The 13,565-nt window shown below is 44.5% G+C and overlaps 1 protein-coding gene across 1 annotated transcript in view; it reads right to left on the bottom strand.

The window, feature by feature from the left end:
- The window catches only part of spg11 (SPG11 vesicle trafficking associated, spatacsin), a gene marked incomplete at its 3' end in the record, with an annotated part of 51,116 nt that overhangs the window by 4,905 nt on the left and 32,646 nt on the right, over window positions 1–13,565 (bottom strand). The window contains exons 28-37 of the mRNA XM_080028457.1: window positions 11,938–12,423; window positions 10,908–11,108; window positions 9,977–10,084; window positions 9,186–9,351; window positions 8,311–8,525; window positions 6,554–7,244; window positions 5,727–5,872; window positions 4,879–5,083; window positions 2,870–3,007; window positions 580–713 (exon numbers count right to left, since the gene is read on the bottom strand). Coding sequence (XP_079884583.1) covers window positions 580–713; window positions 2,870–3,007; window positions 4,879–5,083; window positions 5,727–5,872; window positions 6,554–7,244; window positions 8,311–8,525; window positions 9,186–9,351; window positions 9,977–10,084; window positions 10,908–11,108; window positions 11,938–12,423 — 2,490 coding nt within the window. The remainder of the gene's footprint in view (window positions 1–579; window positions 714–2,869; window positions 3,008–4,878; window positions 5,084–5,726; window positions 5,873–6,553; window positions 7,245–8,310; window positions 8,526–9,185; window positions 9,352–9,976; window positions 10,085–10,907; window positions 11,109–11,937; window positions 12,424–13,565) is intronic.

The raw sequence follows: 13,565 nt of genomic DNA, 5'->3' as shown, positions 1-13,565 counted from the left end.
AGACAGACGGACAGACGGACAGACAGACAGACATACACACAGACAGATAGACAGGGAGGGAGGGAGACAGACAGACAGACAGACACACAGACAGACAGACACAGGGACAGACATACAGATAGACACACACAGACGGACAGACAGACAGACAGACAGACAGACAGACAGACAGACAGACAGACAGACAGACAGACAGACAGACAGGGAGACAGACAGACAGACGGACAGACAGACAGACAGGGAGACAGACAGACAGACAGACGGACAGACAGACAGACAGACAGACAGACAGACAGACAGACAGACAGACAGACAGACAGACAGACAGACAGACAGACAGACAGGCAGACAGAAACACACACACACACACACAGACACAAAATAGATCAAGTTTTCCAAAATCATTCACAAACATCCAGAATTATGAGTTAGTGAGTGAGCGTGCGTCATGTGTGTCTCTCTGCTTGTATGTTCGTCTGTCTGTCTGTCTGTGTCTCTCTCTGCGTGCTTGCTCATATGTGTGTGCCTGTCTGTCTGTCTGTGTGTCTGTGTGTCTGTCTGCCTGCCTGTCTGTCTCACCAGTAAACTGTATTGTTCCCCCGGGGCGAGGTGGGCGTGGCTTAAGTGTCTGGCCGCCTGTAGAACTCTGACGATCCCCTCAGTGTTACACGTTAGACTGAAGCAATCATGAGCCACGATCAGCAACTCCACAACTACAGAGGGGAAAAATAAAAAAATAATAATTTAAATACATTTTAAATAATAATAATAATAAATATTAAATTGTTTTTTATTGAACATAAAATTTATAAAAATAAGGCGTTATGATATATTTGGTTCTGGGCTACAAAATTCCCAAAACATTTTCTAGAAAAATTAAATAAAAATAAAAGAAGATATCAGAGATATCAGTTATTTATTATCACAAATTTATGACAAAAAACTTAAAAAATATAAAAATGTGTTTGTGTGCACGCGACAGTGTGTGTGTGTGTGTGTGTGTGTGTGTGTGTGTGCATGCGTGCGTGTGTTTATCTGTATGTGTGTGTGTGTGTGTGTGTTTATCTGTATGTGTGTGTGTGTGTTTATCTGTATGTGTGTGTGTGTGTGTGTGTGTGTGTGTGTGTTTATCTGTATGTGTGTGACAGAGTGTGTTTGTGTGTGTGAGTGAGTGGGTGAGTGGGTGGGTGGGTGAGCGCGTGTATCCATCTGTGTGTGTGCGTCAGGGATGGAAATGAACTTTTTTGCCTACCAGCCACTGTGGCAGGTAGATTTAAAAATCTACCAGCCACTCGTCTTTTTTACCAGCCACTTTTTATACGCAATATCTTTTTTAATATATGCGTTAATGTTAAACAATACAATAGTAAGAATAGCTAATAAAAGTGTTTTTCATACAAATGTTTTCCATCAGAAGTCATTTGTACTGTAAGTAGGTGCTACCAAGGAACTGAGTTGCAAATTAAATGGTACACTCTTACTATATATGATACACAATACACGCCATCTTTATAATTGAACTCCATATATACTCTGGGTTCAATGCAACTTTTTTTCCCAACTGGCCCGCTTAGCCAATAGATCCGAGTTTTACTGGCCCCTTGTATATTTTCACTGGCCCTGCAGACACCTTTTTTTCATCATTTAGTCAATCATTATAATACAGTATTGAAGTTACCTTTAGATTTCTTTTTTCTTTTTAGTTAATGATATGAAATGTTGATATTGTGCACAATATCAACATTTCATATAATTAACTAATAAGAGATGCAGGGACCATGTTTTCACTGTTGATAAAAAACAGTGCAGTGCAAAAGATGCAGCATAATGTTAAACGCTCGTCTGAGACTATGACGTTAAATCATCTAGAAACACACGATGCCTTCGTCCGAGCAAAGCAGCGTTTCACCGTGAGATCACTAGTGAGTGCGCGAGCCACCGCACGGGGAAGAACTCTGTGGTTTGAGGCTCAAATAATAACCGGGGATATTCTCCCCGTTAGCGATATCGATGGGAAAGGCTTCCCTGTTTGTATGCGATCTGATTGTATGTCTCGAGCCTTAAAACACAAAGCCATGTCGACAAACTGACTGCGCGACTCAAGGGACTATAGTGAGCCGAATCCCTCCGTTAGTTTCTGTTTCAGCCGACACAATTAAAATCACCTCTAAGCACGGACAGCGTTTAAATAAAGCATCTCATTTGTATGACCATTAGGGCTTTGATGCAAATACTGTAACAACGGCGGCAGCTCTGCTGCTTAAAGGAAAAGCGCAGTTTTCACTTTATTTTCAGCACCTCAACCTCTGCTGTGGGAAGAAAAAAAGGGGGCAAAGTAAGTCGATTGATTTGTCGACTTATGCCTCCACACGTTAACTCGCAGATAGTATTTCCTAGCGGAGCGGATCGCGCCGTAGTTCAGTTCGACTAGAAAGGCAAAAAGAAACTGTTGAACTGTGTAGCGCCCTGTCATCATGTTCATGACGAATGTATTAAATATGCAAATTAGATCGGACCTGACTGGAAAGTATTACCCGACACAGTGGCGGGTGAAGTGACACAATTTACACGCCAGCACGCAAATCTACCCGCATTTGGCGTGTGGCGGGTGTTAATTTCCATCCCTGTGCGTGCATGTGTCTATCTGTGTGTTTGTGCGTGTGTGTCTATCTGTGTGTGTGCGTGTCTCCCTCTGTGTGTGTGTGTGTGTGTGTGTGTCTCCCTCTGTGTGTGTGTGTGTGTCTCCCTCTGTGTGTGTGTGTGTGTGTGTGTGTCTCCCTCTGTGTGTGTGTGTGTGTCTCCCTCTGTGTGTGTGTGTGCGTGTGTGTGTGTGTGTCTTCCTCTGCGCGTGTGTGTGTGTGTGTCTTACTGCAGCCCAGGTCTCTCAGCTGAACAGTGGTGAGTTTCTCCAGGACTTTGTTTCCCACCAGATTGGGATCGTCACAGAGTTTAATGAGCTGAACCAGAGAATCTCTGCCTTCACACGGCCGGAAGACCTGCTTCTCTACTGGACAGACAGACAGACAGACAGACAGACAGACAGACAGACAGACAGGCAGACAGGCAGACAGACAGACAGACAGATAGATAGACAGATAGACAGATAGACAGATAGACAGATAGACAGATAGACAGACAGACAGACAGACAGACAGACAGACAGACAGACAGACAGACAGACAGACAGACAGACAGACAGACAGACAGATAGACAGATAGACAGACAGACAGACAGACAGACAGACAGACAGACAGACAGACAGACAGACAGACAGACAGATAGATAGATAGATAGATAGATAGATAGATAGATAGATAGATAGATAGATAGATAGATAGATAGATAGATAGATAGATAGATAGACAGACAGACAGACAGACAGACAGACAGACAGACAGACAGACACGATACAAATATTTAGTTTGATATCATTGCAAAAAGAAAATTTTATTAAAAAAAAAAAATATTCAGACAAATGAATTCAAATAAAAAACACTTAAAAAAACATGGTGTAGTGGTTAGAGCAATAAAGCATGGAACATTAAAACAATAAATATAGGGGAGAGTGGCCTAAGTTGTGCCACTTTTTACTCAAAGTGATTTTAAAGTAAGGCCTTGACAGTAAAGTCTCCAACTCAAATATGTACATATATTTCAGGGTGTTGTGCATCCCTGGCAATAAAAACTTTGGATCTGGAATAAACTGTTGAAGAAATATAGCTTTCGGAAAAAAGTTGTCTTGTGGCACAACTTGCCCCCTGTGGTGTAAGTTGTGCCACAAGAGAGAATACCATGGGGTAAATTGTGCCATTGATATATATCTCATAAACTGTAATGCAAGACAAATCCCTTAGACAATCACTTATTTAAGGTTTATTTAAAGTAAATATTTTACAAAGATTGAAGGTCAATTTTCTTCAACAAGGCCTAGCAGATCTAATGGTTTTACCTGCAAAGCTCACAATGACAAAGTCACCATCATCATCTTTCTGGCCATCTGAACTCTTGTCAGTGGTGGTGTTAAGTGGAATTGAGATGTCAGTCTCTTATAAGCTACTGTAGACAATCACTTTCTTTTGGTGACCAGCGTATACAGCCATGCCACTGGCACAACTCTCAGAAATGTACTTTGCACTAGTTGCTCCGTGCTTGTGACTGCCACCTGACAAATGTGATTCCCCCTACATTTCTGCCTTTAAATCAAGGCTCAAAACCCATATGTACACCCTGGTTTTTCCTCCCCATTAACTATCTTACCTCTGCACTACTATCTTTGTTTATATTTGTGGATGTATGGGCTTTACGTCTTTTATTTTTGTTATTGTTATTTTACCTTCATTGTTTACCTACTGAATGCACTATGTACAGCACTTTGGACAGTGCAAACTGTCATAAATGTGCTTTTATAAATACATTTTACTTACTTACTTACTTACTTATAACTCACCTAGGCCCTTTGGCACAAATCACCCCAACCCCAGAATTTTGGATAATAAGCATGATGCAGCAATTTAGGTTTGACATTGTGCTAACTATATAGACTCAAAGTGTAGCATACCAAAGCACTAAAACATGTTTCAAATGTTTTCAAACTTGTCTATAATTGTTCGGACAAAATAATCAAAAAACCTTGATCATGGAAATTTTACTTTGAAAGGCAAAACACAGTTTTTTTTAGCTTAAATGTGCTTATATCTTATTCCTTGTGTCTCCCTTCTTTACAGGATGAGTCAAATGGATGGCTCTTCTTAAATATGTGGTCACATTTCTAATTTATTCCACGGTTTTCTAGAAACAAGGGGTGGCACAACTTCCCCACCGGCACAACTTAGGCCACTCTCCCCTATATCTATAACAATAAAAATACATATCCTCACCTGTGTGCATCTCCTGAGTGTGAGCCAGCAGTGAGTGTATGAGCGCAGTAGAGACCATCTCTGCCACACAGTCAGCTGTTAGGCCCTGGGCCTTGATGAAGACCTGAGCTTTCCTCAGCCTGTCTGTCTGCTCGGACAGCAGCAGCTTTTCTAGCACACACACAGGCTCCTCTGAGCAGACAGACAGGAACGGGACATCGAGCTCCTGAAACAGGGGAAAGGATGGTTCAGGTTAAGAGGTGAGAGATAATAGTTAAACATGTGCGCAATTGTACACATTTTTGCATTTTTTATGCTTTATTGATAGTGTAGAGACAGAGGTGAAATGGGGCAGAGAGGGGAGTGACATGCAGAGAACGACCGCGGGCTGGAATCGAACCCGGGTCTTCCTGCTGGCCGAGGCCCATGGGGGGGGGGGGGGGGGGGGACGCCCTACCAACTGAGCTAAGGGCGCCCCCTAGTGGGGAAACATTTTCAATATTTTTTATTTTTTTTGCAATTGGGTGGATACGTAAAAAATAAAAATTGTACATTTTATTGTCCAACTTTTTTTTCTTGAAACACTGAATTGTTGAAACATTACATGTTCAGTTTGTCTGTGTGTAAAAAGATACTACGGAAATGCGTGGCCATTTTTTTTTCTTCACATCTTCGGTGCTGACTTTCAACAGTGTATAAGGGAAATGGAAATCTGTTGAAAAAACTGTATTTTTGAACATTTACGGGAGTGAGTGAGTGAGTGAGTGAGTGAGTGAGTGAGTGAGTGAGTGAGTGAGTGAGTGAGTGAGTGAGTGAGTGAGTGAGTGAGTGAGTGTATTGTATGTGCGTGTGTGTGTGTGTGTGTTTACCTTGGACAGCTGGTACAGGCCCAGGACTTGTTTACAGTAGCTGTTGCCGTGGCGACACTGTGTCACCAGGTTCCGGAGCTGAACGGTGATGTCATCATCGTGCGACGGAAGCATCACGAAGGAAGAGAGACTACTGACAGAGGGAGCTACAGACACAGACAGAGAGAGAGGGAATGTTTAATGTGTAAGATCTCTACTTCTAAAAGATCTCTCCCTCTAAAAGACAGAGTGAAAGAGAGAGAGATAGAGAGAGAGAGAGAGAGAGAGAGAGAGAGAGAGAGAGAGATAGAGAGAGAGAGCAAAAAAAATCAAGGCAAAAAATAATATCTTTTAAAATTAATTTTGTAAAAATTAGTTTAGGATATATTATCTTTCCAATGTTTTTGCATCATATTTAGCAGATAAAACACAGACACACACACACACACACACACCACCACCCACACACACACCCACACACACACACACACACACCCCCCCACACAGACACACACCCCCCCACACACACACACACACCCCCCCACACACACACACACACCCACACACCCCCCCCCCCACACACACACACACACACACACACACAGCGCCCCCCCCCACACACACACACACACAGCGCCCCCCCCCACACACACACACACAGCGCCCCCCCCACACACACACACACAGCTCCCCCCCCCACACACACACACACACACACACACAGCGCCCCCCCCCCCCACACACACACACACACACACACAGCGCCCCCCCCACACACACACACACAGCGCCCCCCCCACACACACACACACAGCTCCCCCCCCCCACACACACACACACACACTTACAGCTCTTGATGGTTCTTTCTGTGGCCTCCTCCTGTGTCTGTGGCTCCAATTCTCCCGACGCGAGCCCTCGACATCTGAGCACCAACCGCAGATCCTTATGATGTAACAAGAAATACCGGCTAACCCTGCTAGCCTCGTGAATGCTACCGTCATCCAGCAACTGCCCGACCAAATCCACCATAACACCCCTCTCCACTTCACTCAATGGAGAATGTTCAGACGAATCCGGTAGCCCCTCCAAACTGAGGCATTTCTCCGTGTTGAGGGCCGAAATACTCGCGAAGGAAAACTCTTTCATCGCGACGTCATACGCTGTCATTTCCGGGGAGATATTAGCTTGCGACGGTAGTTTAAACACCCCTTCTTTGGCATTCTCGGTGCCTAGAATGTGACGTTGAATTTTGCCGACCCACAGTTGTTTTTCCAAGTCTTCCAGTCTATCTAAAGGAGCAGGGTGTAGCTTTGAGAGCCATTTTGCGGCTAGGCTAAGTAGCAGACAGTGGTTTTGGACGTCCACTACTAGTTGAGTTTGAGTGTCTTTGTCGCAGTGGGACATGAAGAAGTTGAAGGCTGACTCGGGATCAGTGTTATCGGAGGACAGCTGCTGGTGACATCTCATCCAGAAAGAAACTCTGGTGTCCAGGCGAGACCACTGACGCTTTGATCTCTGGGAGGTCACCTCCTGATGCAGCTGGGAAAGAGAGAGAGAGAGAGAGAGAGAGAGAGAAGTTATGAACAGTGTTGTGGGTGTGTCTGTCTGTCTGTCTATCTGTCTGTGTATCAAAGTCGTCTCGCAATAACAATAAAAAAAGTTGCAAAAGTTTTTGAAAAGATACAACTTTTTGGAGCTTTTCGTGTCTTTTACGCAATTTTTTTTTTCATTTAAATTAAATTTTCAAAAAAAAAAAATATCAGAAAGTTTATATTTTTGGAGTTTTTCGTGTTTATTTCGCAGAATTTTTTCTTTTAAGTTGTTCGAAAACTTTCTGATATATTTAATTTTTTTTTGAAGATAACATCATTACGATAACGTTATCTTCAAAAAAAAATTTAATATATCAGAAAGTTTTCGAAAAAAAATAAAATAAAAAACAGAATGTTTGCGAAAACAATGAAAACATTAAAAAAAAAAAATTATTAAAAAATAAAAATAGAAATATGTTCTTGCAACTTTTTGGAGTTTTTCGTATATTTTTCGCAAAAAAAAAAAGAATGTAATTTTTTTTTTTATATTTCAAAGTTTAAAAAAAAAATAGTTTGGAATTTTCGTGAAAATAAAATAAAAAACTGAATGTTTGCAAAAAAAAAAAGTTCTGAACGTTTTCCCTCTGAGAGTTTACCTTCTGCTGCCGTTTCGCGTCGGGCCGAACAACGCCCCTTAACTGTGGTATAATGAGCACATTCCACAGCCTGTCGTGAGCTATTGCTTAAGGGAATACTTCACCCATACGGAACCGGCGTTCTATCATTATAAAATCACTATTATAATATAATGAATGAGGTTTTTCTTTCCTCAGTCTTCCCTCAGTCTTCCCTTGGCCCAGCTGTCCTGTTAATCCTGACACTTACTGTGATGTCACAAGAAGGAAACTGTAGGGTTAGACAGTGAGACCATCAAACACATTCTTTCTGCCTTTTCTCAGGCTAGGATGAACCGATTTCATTTATTTTTTTGCACATTTATACTAAATAGGATCTCAGAGTTCAATACACCTTCATATTCCAACCGGTGAAGTGGGCCTTTAAATAACACACACCTGGCTTAGCAGCAGTTGTTGGACCGACAGCCCGCCCAGCTCAGCGACTTTGCGTGCCCGATCGTAGAGCCCTCTTTCCTGCAGTGCGTCCACGGAGGCCTGGTAGTGCCCCTGGAGGTCGGAGGGGGAAGTGCACTGCAGCAGACCAGCTGACACACACACACCTGAGCCCTGCAACAACTCACTGAGAGCAGACAGGGAGCGGAAATCTGGACCTGGATAGAGAGAGAGAGAGAGAGAGAGAGAGAGAGAGAGAGAGAGAGAGAGAGAGACAGACAGACAGACAGACACATTATAATACACACACATTATATAAATACACAGTCACACACACAGAGACACACACAAAAAAATAAAATAAAAATAATAATTATTATAAATGAATCGTGGCACCGTTATCACACACAGATGGTCATGTCAGCATGGGCAACATACACTGTAAAAAAAAATAATATATATTTTTTTTTCAAAAGGGCACTTGATTGGTCCAGGGGGCAAAGGGCACCACTTAGGGTCTACCTGTGCACGCCCCTGTATTTGTGTGTGTGTTACTCACCGTTTGACTTGAGCAGCTTGTCAGACTCAGCCAGCATCAGTAACAGTCTGTCTGTCTGTCTGTCTGTCTGTCTGTCTGTCTGTCTGTCTGTCTGTCTGTCTGTCTGTCTGTCTGTCTGTCTGTCTCTCTATTTACTCACCGTTAGACTTGAGTAGCTTGTCAGACTCAGCCAGCATCAGTAACAGTCTGTGTAGATGGTGTGGAGACATGTCTGCCTGTGTGTCTGTCTGTGTGCGTGTCTGTCTGTCTGTCTGTCTGTCTGTCTGTCTGTCTGTCTGTCTGTCTGTCTGTCCGTCTATCTATGTGTTTGTCTACTCACCGTTAGACTTGAGTAGCTTGTCAGACTCAGCCAGCATCAGCAGCAGTCTGTGTAGATGGTGTGGAGACATGCGGCGCTGCAGTAGAGTTAACAGCAGCACTGATGCCGCGCTCTCTGTCCACTGCAGGGGAAGGCCACAGGGGGGCGATAGAGAGACACTCCTCTGCTGTGAGGGGAGAGAGAGGGAGAGGTTAGTCTGTCTGTCTGTCTGTCTGTCTGTCTGTCTGTCTGTCTGTCTGTCTGTCTGTCTGTCTGTCTGTCTGTCTGTCTGTCTGTCTGTCTGTCTGCCTGTCTGTCTGTCTGTCTGTCTGTCTGTCTGTCTGTCTGTCTGTCTGTCTGTCCGTCTATGTGTCTGTCTATCTATCTATCTATCTATCTGTCTGTCTGTCTATCTATCTTTCTATCTATCTATGGAGGCCACAGGGGGGCGATAGAGAGACACTCCTTTGCTGTGAGGGGGGAGAGAGAGAGAGAGGTTAGTCTGTCTGTCTGTCTGTCTGTCTGTCTGTCTGTCTGTCTGTCTGTCTGTCTGTCTGTCTGTCTGTCTGTCTATCTATCTATCTATCTATCTATCTATCTATCTGTCTATCTATCTAGGGAGGCCACAGGGGGGCGATAGAGAGACACTTCTCTGATGTGAAGAGAAGAGAGGGAGAGGTTAGAAATACATCAATCTGTCTGTCTGTCTGTCTGTCTGTGTCTGTCTGTCTGTCTGTCTGTCTGTCTGTCTGTCTGTCTGTCTGTCTGTCTGTCTGTCTGTCTGTCTGTGTGTGTGTGTGTGTCTCTCTTACAGCGATGATGACTCTCTGGAAGTCCAGCAGCTTAGCTTTAGCTTCAGTGAAGTTCCTGAAGTCAGAACACAACTGGAACATCCTCAGAACCAACAGCAGGGGGCAGTCCTGAGGGGGAGGGGGAAACGCTATTAAAGCTACAGTGCGTAATATTGGAGTTTTTCAGCTTAAAGCCCTACTTCACGGGTGGAAATATGAAGGTGTATTGAACTCTGAGATCCTATGTAGTATAAATGTGCAAACATTTTAGAAATCGGTTCATCCTAGCCTGAGAAAAGGCAGAAAGAGTGTTTTATGGTCTCACTGTCTAACCCTACAATTTCAGGGTTATGATTAACAGGACAGCTGGGCCAAGGGAAGACTGAGGGAAGACTGAGGGAAGAAAAACCTCATTCATTATATTATAATAGAGATTTTATAATGATAGAACGTCGGTTCTGTATGGGAGAAGTATTCCTTTAATCTTGTGGTGAGATTGTAGATGTCAACGCTCCCTTGCTAACCCCTTACTAAGGGAGAAATTACAGAAGCTACGGTGGCCTTCAAGGACAAGAAGCTATAGTTACTAAAGATGGCATCATCCACCACTGCCTCAAGTCTTTCCACAATATCAAGTGATGAGGTGAAGATGTATTTAGTTATTTATTCTATAGTACTTCTTCTTCTTCTTGGTCTTCCAACAGGTGCATTTCCCCATGACGCCCCACTATATATAAAAACGTGTAAGGCCGTTAAGTTTGTCCGTTCTGTGCTACTGTAGAAACATGGCGGCCCACACTGACACACACATCCCCACACACACTCACACATCCCCTCCCTCCCCCCTCCACCCACACACACTCCCTCCCTCCCTCTCCCCCCCCCCTCCACCCACACACACACCCTCCCTCCCCCCCTCCACCCACACACACACACACACACACACACACACCTTCATAAACAGCTGGAAGCCTCTCAGCAGAGTTCTAACATGTCCCCTCTGGAGCAGTGTTCTCCAGATGATTGACAGGTCGTGAAGGTTCCACTGATGATGCTGAGGGGCGTCGGCCAAGTGGGAGGCGGCTTCTGAAGCTGTGATGTCATCAACCGAGGTCAACACCCACACACACAGACACGGCACCAGCTCCACAGGCTGGCAGGGAAAATGGTAAAAAAAAGAAAAAATTTAAATAAGCAACCTTTTTTGAAATGGCAGTTTTTCTTATAGGTAGACTTATACCTTATACAAATTTTATTGATTTTTATTACATTTTTTAATTTTAATTTTTAATTTTTAATTTTTTTTTCAAGAGTTTTTCCAAAAGTTTATTTTTTTGTAATTTCCATTTTTTTATTAAATATTTTTTTATTATTATTTAGAGGGGCGTCGGCTAAGTGGGAGGCGGCTTCTGAAGCTGTGATGTCATCAACAGAGGTCAACACCCACACACACAGGCACGGCACCAGCTCCACAGGCTGGCAGGGAAAATGGTAAAAAAAAAAAATAAATTGATATAATTGTATTCATGCAAGTCCAAAAAACATTGTAAATCCAATTATTTATTTATTTATTTTTTACAAATCCATTTTTTCTGAAAAATTGGACCCTCCCTCCCTCCCTCCCTCCCTCACACACACACACACACACTCCCTCCATCCCTCCCTCCCTCACACACACACACACACACTCCCTCCCTCCCTCCCTCCCTCCCTCACACACACACACACACACCATACATTCTACAAAGTCAATCAAAAGAAAAAAAAATATTGCGAAAAACATATACTGTGATGTATTGAATACGAATCCTATATTTTAATTTGCAAATTATATTTTTTTATTTTTGTTAATCCCAATTTTTTATAGACAGACAGACAGACTCGCATACACACACACACACACACACACACACACACACACACACACACACACCCCCACACCCCCACACACACACCCCCCCACCCCACACACACACACTTACCTGTGTGCATGCAGCCATCACAGCCAGTGTTGGGCAGCGTTGAACCATCGCTTCGTGAAGCAGGAATCTACAGGCTGAAGACTCCTCTTGACTCTGAAGCAGAACCTGGAACATCTCCCTGGGAGGCTGCTCTGAGCCCACACACACACGCTGCCCCTCACACACACTCTGCCCCTCACACACACTCCCTGACCCACTCACACACACTTTAGGGTTGGGCTCAAACACACACCCAGACGCACACACACTCCCTGACCCACTCACACACACTTTAGGGGGAACACTCACCTTCTGCCTCTCACACACGTACCCAAACCCACACACACACCCAGACGCACACACACTCGCTAACCCCGACACACACACTCCAGGGGTGGGCTCACACACGACCCCCGTCCCTCTCTGATTGTACACCTGCAGGTCCTGGAAGGCTAAACTCAGGTGTGACTGGAGGGCCGGAGCAAACTGTTCTGCTAGAGACCGCACCTGGTGGAGAGACACACAACAGAGAGAGCTTTAGAAATAATCACAGGCACGCGTTTGTGTCTTTCTCTGTGTGTGTGTGTGTCTCTCTTTCTGTGTGTCTGTCTGTGTGTGTCTTTCCGTGTGTGTGTGTGTGTTTGTGTCTGTCTGTCTTTCCCAATGTGTGTGTCTCTCTGTGTGTGTCTGCCTCTCTCTCTCTGTCTTTCTCTGCGTATGTCTGTCTGTCTGTCTGTCTGTCCCAATGTGTGTGTCTCTCTCTCTCTCTCTGTCTTTCTCTGCGTCTCTCTGCGTCTGTCTGTCTCTCTCCCTGTCTGTCTGTCTGTCTGTCTGTCTGTCTGTCTGTCTTACCTGTCGCGGGGGGTAGCTGTGTAGTTGTACGAACAGCAGAAAGTGAATGAATTGTCTGTCCGTCTGTCAGTCCATCACTCTCCCTGAGTGTCTGTCTGTCTCTCTCTCCCTGTCTTTCTCTGTCTCTCTATCTGTCTGTCTGTCTGTCTGTCTGTCTGTCTCTCTCTCTCCCTGTCTGTCTGTCTTACCTGTCGCGGGGGGTAGCTGTGTAGTTGTACGAACAGCAGGAAGTGAATGAACTGTCTGTCTGTCTGTCTGTCTCTCTCTCTTCCTGTCTTTCTGTCTGTCTGTCTCTCTCTCCCCCTGTCTGTCTGTCTCTCTCTCTCTCCCCCTGTCTGTCTGTCTCTCTCTCTCTCTCTCTGTCTGTCTGTCTCTCTCTCTCTCTCCCTGTCTTTCTCTCTGTCTCTCTCTCCCCCTGTCTGTCTGTCTCTCTCTCTCTCTCTCTGTCTGTCTGTCTCTCTCTCTCTCTCCCTGTCTTTCTCTCTGTCTCTCTCTCCCCCTGTCTGTCTGTCTCTCTCTCTCTCTCTCTGTCTGTCTTACCTGTAGCGGGGGGTAGCTGTGTAGTTGTACGAACAGCAGAAAGTGAATGAACTGTCTGTCTGTCTGTCTGTCTCTCTCTCTCCCTGTCTGTCTGTCTCTCTCTCTCTCCCTGTCTGTCTGTCTCTCTCTCTCCCTGTCTGTCTCTCTCTCTCTCTCCCTGTCTTTCTGTCTGTCTGTCTGTCTGTCTCTCTCTCTCCCTGTCTGTCTGTCTGTCTTACCTGTCGCGGGGGGTAGCTGTGTAGTTGTACGAACAGCAG

Source organism: Ammodytes marinus, assembly GCF_949987685.1.
Source record: "Ammodytes marinus genome assembly, chromosome: 5".
Taxonomy (NCBI): Eukaryota; Metazoa; Chordata; class Actinopteri; order Uranoscopiformes; family Ammodytidae; genus Ammodytes; species Ammodytes marinus.
The sequence above is the reverse complement of the archived record's forward strand: the minus strand, read 5'-3'. Positions and strand labels throughout refer to the sequence as shown.